The sequence below is a fragment of the Ursus americanus genome, chromosome 27 (genome assembly GCF_024610735.1).
Source record: "Ursus americanus isolate L20-20 chromosome 27, mUrsAme1.1.p, whole genome shotgun sequence".
Classification (NCBI taxonomy): domain Eukaryota; kingdom Metazoa; phylum Chordata; class Mammalia; order Carnivora; family Ursidae; genus Ursus; species Ursus americanus.
In genome coordinates this window covers 30,205,302-30,214,050 of record NC_142153.1, presented here as the reverse complement: position 1 = coordinate 30,214,050, position 8,749 = coordinate 30,205,302, and the positions used below count along the sequence as shown (strand labels likewise).

Here is an 8,749-nt window from a genome sequence, read left to right as displayed (position 1 = left end):
TCTGTGCAGTCCAGCCTGAGGCGTTGGCTGGGGCCCTCAGACCCTACCTGGGCTCACCCTGTAGGCTCTTTCCTCGGTGCTCATTCTCGTGGTTCTCCCACCTGTTTCCTGTAGGAGTCAGCTTCCAAGCCTGTGTTTCCTACGTGTATTCGATACATATTATATAGTATATGTGCTCATCATATGGATAAATGCATTATATATACATAATATATATGCATATTATATACTGTAATAGAGTCTATATTTCTTGCATATGTCATGTAATATATACATTATATACACATATTACATATGGATAGATATTGTTATAATACATATATTATCTGTGCATATTATACATTGTAATAGAGTTTGAATTTCCTGCATAGGTTATATGCATATTATGTACCATATATACATATTATATATACGTGCATAATGTATGCATATTACTATAATAGAGTCTTTATTTCCCTTGTGTATAATATGCATATTATATACCAGATATGCATGTATGTATGTCGTATAGTGTAACAGAGTCTCTATTCCCTGCATCTGCTTGGCAACCTTTGGAAGCAAGCTCTGAATTGGGTCTGAAACAGAAACAGTGGGTGAGCAGGACACAGGCATGAAGCCAGAGGCTTCCCTAAGGAATCCTGGAGTCCAATCACTTGGGCTTAATATACCCAGAACTTTGCAGATGCTGACCCAAGACAGTTTGAAAGGATGACAGTTACTGTAATAATGGCACAAAGAAGAATGCTTGAGATTGTGGTCCTCCGGGAGTGCTGCCCGGTGCTTAGCCCGTGTCCTGTCTCCCCGTCACATACAGAGCACAGGGAAGCGCAGGGAGCTGGCCCGCCCCTTGGAGTCACGCACCATGTGGTGGCAGAACAGGGGCCTGGACCCCAAGAAGCCCGTGTCTGCGTGTCAGCATCTCATGCTGTGCTCAGCTGCCTCCCTAACAAGAGCCCAGCAGCTGCTGTGAGGGTGACCCCTCATGATTTCTCTGCGCAATAGTGCGTCTCACAGAACCAAACCATTTCTTCTGTACTGGATAAAATCCTGCAGTTCAAAACCAAGTATCTGTAATGAGAGGTCAGGACATCCTGGTTTAGTCCTCGTCTCGCAGACAGATGGCCTCAAGAAAGCCACCTCCTCTCCCGCTGGGAGGCCCCTTTAGACTGCTTCAGGAGGAATACCTTAGCGGGGAGCACGTTAGCATCCCGAGGAATGTTACTGAGTAAATAGTAGGTGTTACTTTGTAAACTTCTTCACCCAACCGCAATACTCAAATCTGATAGAAATGTAACTCATTTTCCCCGCAAACTGTGTGTTCGTTGAATACCACAAAATCGTGCTGTCCGGAGACCTGGTGAATGGACTCCAGAATGCGTATTTTTACCTGTAGAACCACATGTGGGGGGGCGCCTGGGTGGCACAGCGGTTAAAGCGTCTGCCTTCGGCTCAGGGCGTGATCCCGGCGTTCCGGGTTCGAGCCCCACGTCAGGCTCCTCCTCTATGAGCCTGCTTCTTCCTCTCCCACTCCCCCTGCTTGTGTTCCCTCTCTCACTGGCTGTCTCTATCTCTGTCAAATAAATAAATAAATAATCTTTAAAAAAAAAAAAAAAAAAAAAAAAAAGAACCACATGTGGGACCATCAGAGTCTACGCTTCTTAACAGGCTCATACATTGGAGCTGTCAATGTGGTATATATAAAAAAAAAATCATTACCTACTCGAATGCCCAAAAATGACCCCTGATTTCCAGATAAAGTAGTTCCCGCGTGAGGTGTCCCGCACAGAAGTAAGGGCTCGGTTGGGATGCCCACCTCGTCTTAAATGGCTTTCTGTGCTCTCTTGACAGACCAGCAGTACTCATGGTCCCCGACACAGCACTTCAACGAAGGAAGATACTCCCCCGCTCCTAGGAACATGAAGGGATTACCCGGGGGCCGGACACAAGCGCAGCTGTGTTCGGGCCACACGTGTGGCTTGGCGGCCCCCGAAGACTGCGAGCACGAGCACCTGCACCATGCGCAGGAGGCGAGGCAGCCCTACCTGCTCAGCCCCGTGGAGAGCTGCCCCATGGACCACCACCGCTGCTCCCCCGGGAGCTCCGTCCACTCCGAGTGCATGATGATGCCTGTGGTGCTGGGCGACCACATGTCCAGCAGCACCTTCCCCAGGATGCACTACAGTTCCCACTACGACACGAGAGACGACTGTGCCGTGTCCCACGCCAGCACCAGGGTCAACCGCATCCCGGCTAACCTCCTGGACCAGTTTGAGAAGCAGCTGCCCCTGCACCGGGACGGATTCCACACGCTGCAATACCAGAGGACGTCCACGGCCGCAGAGCAGCGCAGCGAGAGCCCGGGGAGGATACGGCACCTCGTCCACTCGGTCCAAAAACTCTTCACCAAGTCCCACTCCCTAGAGGGCTCTTCCAAGAGCAACGTCAATGGCACCAAGGGTGATGGTCGGGTGGAGGACCACCACCACGGCCACCACCCCAAGCACGGCAAACGGAGTAAAAGCAAGGAGCGGAAGCCTGAGGGCAAGCACAGGTCGGGCACGAGCAGCTGGTGGAGCTCCGACGACAATCTGGACAGTGACAGCACCTGCCGCACGTCCAGCGTGGCCAACAGGCACCATGTGGACCACGTCTCCCACTGCTACCCCGAGGTGCTCCCGGGCCCCTTCGGGGATCTGTCCCTGAAGACGTCCAAGAGTAACAGTGACGTCAAGTGCTCGGCCTGTGAGGGCTTGACCATGACGCCCGACACCAAGTACATGAAACGGAGCTCCTGGTCCACGCTGACCGTGAGCCAGGCAAAAGAGGCCTACCGCAAGAGCTCCCTGAACTTAGATAAGCCCCTGGTCCACCAGGAGGTCAAGCCGTCTTTGAGGCCGTGCCACTACCTGCAGGTAAGGGGTCTCGGCAGCCGCGTGTCGCGGGTGGTGGGCTGCCCTGCGCCGGGAGGGCGTCTGAGTACCCCTCGTCCCCCTTTAGTCTACAGCCCTAAACACGACGGGCCGTTCCCGGGTGCCTCTAGGGCCAGAACGTGTGGCTGCAGCCACAGAGCAGAGGAGCCCTCGCAGGCTGCAGGAGCTCTCTGGCCGGACCCGAGACCAGTGGCTTTAAGAGACTGGAGAGCGTGGTTAGAGAGCAGCACGCACCTGTCCCTCCGGGGCAGGGTCCCTCCGGGGCAGGAACAAGCAGAGGCGGGTGGATGGCGGGCGCGGCATCCTGCGGGACGCCTTCCTGTGACCCCGGTCCTCTGCCTGCCCGTCACACCACGGCTGAGCACGCCGGGGAAGCTCCCGCCTCGTTCACGGACGCCTCTGCTGTGACATCTAGGAGCTCACAGAGTGTTAGTAAAGCTTACAAGTGTGAAGGTTTTCTTCGATATCTGTAGGATTTGTGTTCCACTTCAGAGTCCCTCGTACGTGCTGGAGTGTGAGTGATGCTTCCAGGGCTAGCCGACGCGTCAGACGGTCGATCCACGGCACAGGCTGACAACTGCGACCCTTTCCAGGAGGCGGGCAGTCCCAGAGCTCCGGGGTCCATCCTGGTACATTGTCCAGAAGCCAGCGGTTCTCTCTGGAAGGGAAACGCTACCAAAATTACTTTCACAGGCAAAGTTACTCTAAGGGACAAAGTGGTAGCTGGGTAAAATATTATTTTTATGGCAATGGAAGAGATGTAAACATTGCTTGTAGTTAGCAAGCCCTAATCCTACACAAATGTAAAATGTTTACCTGTTCCCATCTAAAGGAACATGACAAATAGATTCAGGGTGCGCTCAGGTCCTGCTTGGAGAAGCAAGAACTCTCTTGCTGTTCTCTGCTTGTGCCCGGACACTTCTCGGGGAGGCTCGCCCTGCGGTGTTTTGGCCCCTGGGTGGCTGCCTGCAGAACCTCCCCGTTCCCAGGACACAGCTCCTGTCACACGTCCCCCACACTGCCATGCGTCCCTGAGCTTCTCCTGTCCATTCTCCCTGTGACCACACATGCTTGTGTCTGTCCTCCAACTGCTGTTCTTAATTCATTTTAGTTATGGAGGATATGAACCCCCTGTAAAGGTTAGCGTGTACTAGACTGACCGCACACGCTCACCACCCCCTTCAGGAAGGCTCAGTTCCTGGCCGGTCTGGTCGCCTTCAGACCTCACCCAGCTCCCACTCGGCTTATGTGGGAGGAAATCCAGCAGCCCAGTAAGCACTTCCATGTTTACCTCTAAACAACCCGCACCAGACGCCAAGGACTCGTTGCTTTGAAACATCACTGCGATACCTTCCTCAGACATGAGTAATTATAATCCTGTAGTGGTTTCCCAGATTCGGTCAACGTCCAGCTTTCCCGATTGCTCGTGATTTCTTTTTAACAATTCGTGTGGGCTTGGATCCAGATAAGGGGCCTGCATGGAAATGAGTTCATCTGTCTCTGAAAAGCCCACCGAGTCCTTCTCTCTTTTCTCTCTTTCCTTGAATTTTGTGCACGTGTTGCTTCTTTGTTGAGGAATCAGTTTTGGGGGAACGGTGTCCCACAGTCTGGTTCCGTCTGCGCTGGCTTCATGGTACAGGTGCCTTGTGCTTTGCCAGTGGCCGTGAGGCCGCCAGCTGCGGGTCTGCCCTGGGCCGTGTGTGTGTCCGTCCTACTCCTCAGCTCCCCCTGTAAGACGTGCCACTCCGCCCCCTTCCATCCCAGAGCCTCCCCAGCGAGGCCAGTGCCATACACAGTGAGGGCAGCTCTGGCAGGGGGCGGGGGGCTGCCCCCGGCAAAGTGTGAGCTCCAGAGCCCGGGACGTGCGGTCCTGACGTACATGCGTGGCGGGAGGCAAGGCAGACGGGGCCCATGATTAAGTCGTGTCTCAGCAGACAGACCCACACACACACGAAGGCAGAGGTGAGCTGGGAGGCAGCTCGGTGCCTTCCTTCCCTATCCCACCGTCCTCTGCTGTCACCCCGGGGCACTGGGTGAATAGTTACGGCCATGACCTCTCAGGCGATGCTCCTGTCTCCCCAGGCCAGTTGTCCTGGGACATCACGGACCCACGTCCAGCCCGCACGCACATCTTCCCATGCCAACTGCATTAAATTTCCTGCAGAAACGTGAAGATTTCATAAGCCCAGATTTTAGTTCATGGCCACAAGATGGGGAAGAGGAGGAACTTGTCTCTGGATCCTAAAGAATAAGGTTGAAAAGACAAGAAGGGAGGAAGAAATGCTTCTGAGTTCTACTCGCTTTCTTTCTCACCGAAAACTAGACAGATGTGGAGCTGAGCGAAAGAGCAGCTTGCTACCCCACCCTTCATTTGCACAGAGCACGGAGTGCACATCAGAGGAAGGCTTTTCATGTGTTTAAGTAGGTCGGAGCAGACCACAGACAGGATTGAAAGAAAATTAGGATGCATTTTATTCTCTGAAATGGCTCTTGTTTTCCTATTTTCTCCCTCTGTGGACAAAGCATCTAAGGTCAAACTTTTAATGAATGTCATGCTGGTTGAGGGCTGATGGCAGCTCTGAGCTCAGGCAGTTCTCGCTACACCAAGGCAGGAGGTGCCTCCAGCCCCGGGGCCGGGGGGGGGGAGGAAGGGAAGAGACGTGGCAGGTGGGAATGTGGCTCCGTGGCCCCTGACCCGTGGCCGCACCATCCCCAGTACCCCCCAAGTCCCAGGCCTCCCCACCCCCTTTCTCCTCTCTTGGTTGTCTTCACCTGGCTTGTGGTCTAGACCCACAGGTCCATCCTGGCGACCCTGCGGTTTTACCCCAGCTTTATTTATGCTGCTGCCTCAAAGTCAGCACCTCGTTCGGCGCCCGAACTAGGAAGCACTCCGTACTGACACAGTGGGAAGCAATCCGAACTAGCAGGAGAAGGCAGTGGGGCCATCCGAGCGCGGCTGGGGGCCGCCAGTCACCGGGAAGCACCTTCACCAGAAGTGGAGTGAGCCAAGCAGTGACTTGCTCTCCCGCACGCGGCAGAGGTCTGGCCTCCGAGGACAAGCTCAGTGTGGACTGCATGAAGCTTCCAGTGCGCACAACAGAGCTTCTGAAAAATGCCATGTTTCCCAATTCCCTGTGCTCATGGGTCATGTCTGTGGTCTGGGAAGACCACCATCTTTTACCAAAGAGAGCTCAATTATTATTTCTGCACTAAGCGTTTGAAAGGGGTCCGGGCAGACACACAGCAGCGGCCATGTGCTTCCCTGCGATTCAGCAGGGAGAGCGTCATTGTAACTATGGGCTGAGGGTGTGCATGTCCATGGGGACGAGGCCGCCCCCCCACCCCTCCCCCCGCTCGCGGTGCCATACCCTGTCCTCCCACTCATTTTGCACACCGCTCGCCAGTCTGTGCCTCGGTCCGCAGTCATCTGCTCGGCTGACTGTCTCTGACCTGCACACCCCACAGGCTTCAGGCTGGGCGACTGCTGACCCGTCCCTGCCACACTCCCTCACCTGCAGCTGGGCTGACTCTCCATGGAGACCCTGAGCGGGGACAGCCAGCACCCCTGTCCTGGGACCAGGTGGAGAACGCTTGGAAGCCACGAACCGAAGCTGCTCCAGTGTCCCCGTGGACAAGGGAAGAGTGTTTCCTGACATCGGAGGGTGGGCCAGCCCCCGGCCTCTGTTTGCATGGGACCCCCATGTCGTCAGGATGGCTGGGGTTCCAGAACACAGCAATCAGACAAACATCCCAGAGAGCCTATCCATATGAGAAGAATGAGAGGCGTGAGTGATGTGACCGGCGGCAGGAGGCCTGCGCCCGGTCACTCTGCCCAGAGTGCGTGCTCACTGCAGTGTAGAGGGAAGGCGTTTGTTTCCAAGCGGCCCTGGTTTGGAACCTGGGCCAGGGACTGCCCATGAGCTTGGGTTATGGTCATTCTGAGGCAGTGGTCTCACTTCCAAGCCTGTAGCGAAATATTGGGCCTGGGAAGCATTTCTGGAATCCCTCTAAAGCCACTTTGGACGTGAACTCACAGCCTCGAGAGGCCACAGACATTGAGCCTGGGTCCCATCTGTCCCGTCCCACATGGAGCTCATTATCTACCTGGGGCCAGTCTGCAGAAGCATCAGGGGCTCTGGGGTCGGTGGGGTCATGCAACTGCTCCTGTAACCAGACACAGGCCTCCTGTACCCCCACAGCCGTTCCCAGCGACGCGTCACCTGGGGGAGCGGCTTGGCATGGCAGCCACACAGAAATTTCAGTTGGCTCCTGGCCTGTTTCCTCAAAATGTAGCAGCCTCTAGGGCAGAGTCTCACGTCGCTGTTCTCCCACGCGGTGTCTCCATGACAAAGCTGGCGAGTCCCCTACGGGGGGTTGACCTGGAGGGCTTGTAAAGTCCACGATGCCCACCATACAGGTACCAGTGTCAGGGGAACCTGGGTGGATCTGGGGAGAGGCACCGTGGAGACAGGGGCCCCCAGGGGCCAGAGTCCTGGCTGGGCGCAACCCCTGCAGACCCCAGACCCAAAGCAGGAAAGAGCCACGCAGCATGTCCCACAGCCACCCTCCGCCAACTCGGGTCAGGAATCATGAACATCAGGCCCACAGAACTGCCGCCCGCACTGTGTCCCACTTCAGCGCTTCGTCCTTGGAACCTGCAATCGTCCCATCCCAGTGATAAGCACTCAGGAAATGTTTGTTGAAATAAATTCTTCGTGGGAGGATGTTGGGGTTCAAGTATCTGCTGGCCCGAGCTGAGCTTGTGGACGTCAGAGTTTGCAGGTCGATTCAAGACCGTATGATAAAGGCACCTGGAAAATCGGAAGTCATTATATAAACCCACGCTTGTGCAGGAGTGAACATCCAGTGTCATCCAAGTTTACAGGTACCGACGTTGCCATCGTGTTTACAGTAGGAAATCCAAGGTCACTTGTGACAGGGTGAGAGGGCCCTGGGATGTCAGGTTCCTGGATCCAGAGGAGAGACTGTTTCTTGAGGAGCGGTGGTTTGCAGGCAGTGCCAGGGTGTTGGCCGAGTGCTGGGGCGGGGCTGCCCCCCCCCCCCGACGACTCCCGGCCGTCATGTGCTCCTGCTCCATCGTGTCCTGGCCTTAGCGCGGAGGGAAACAGAAGCAGCTGTGGCTGAAGGAAGCGAACTGGACAACTGAACAGTGCTGCAGATGAAAAACCAAAACACAGAAGGAAATAAACAAAAAGGCACTTTCCAGCCACGCTGAGGAGACTCGGGTCCCGGGGCTGATTTGGGGCAGCATCGCCACCATCCTGCCTGCCAGGAGGCCTGCTGGCGTCCGGCGTCTCTCCACAGCTGGTGTTGGGCTAGACGGTTCCCTCCCAGTGAGGGGCTAGCTTGCGTATGGGGACACTGAGCAGCGTCCCTGGCCTCTGCCCGCTCATCGCCAGCAGCACCCCTATTTTGGAGACACAGACGTGTCTCCAGATGTTGCCAAATGTCCCAGGAGCAGAAACCCAAGCCCCCACCTGGGAACCACTGGTGTAACCAAAGAGCATGAAGCTTACAAGCAGGTGGACTCGGGATCCTCAGAAGCCCGCCTTCTCCCCTGGGCAAGCACGGCGTCCCCTTGCAGCACCTCCCTGCACCCTGTGTCCTGCCTTCTTCACCCTCCCCATCTCCAAGCTCAGCGGAGACCTTCCTACGAGAGTCTGCACACGTCCTAGGAGATAGGCATGGTAACCTTACCATGTGCTCTCCAGACTTGGAATCGTGAAATTGGTGAAACAACTTCCCTGTCCATAATCATGGCTCCTAAACTCATTGAAATGAGTGTCTCATTTATAATA

The 8,749-nt window shown here is 55.4% G+C and overlaps 1 protein-coding gene across 1 annotated transcript in view; it reads left to right on the top strand.

Annotated features, from left to right (window-relative positions):
* The first annotated feature begins 1,852 nt into the window (after positions 1 to 1,852).
* Positions 1,853 to 8,749, top strand: part of DLGAP2 (DLG associated protein 2) — a 114,875-nt gene continuing 107,978 nt past the window's right edge. The window contains exon 1 of the mRNA XM_087856483.1: positions 1,853 to 2,912. Coding sequence (XP_087712609.1) covers positions 1,917 to 2,912 — 996 coding nt within the window. The 5' untranslated portion in view covers positions 1,853 to 1,916. The remainder of the gene's footprint in view (positions 2,913 to 8,749) is intronic.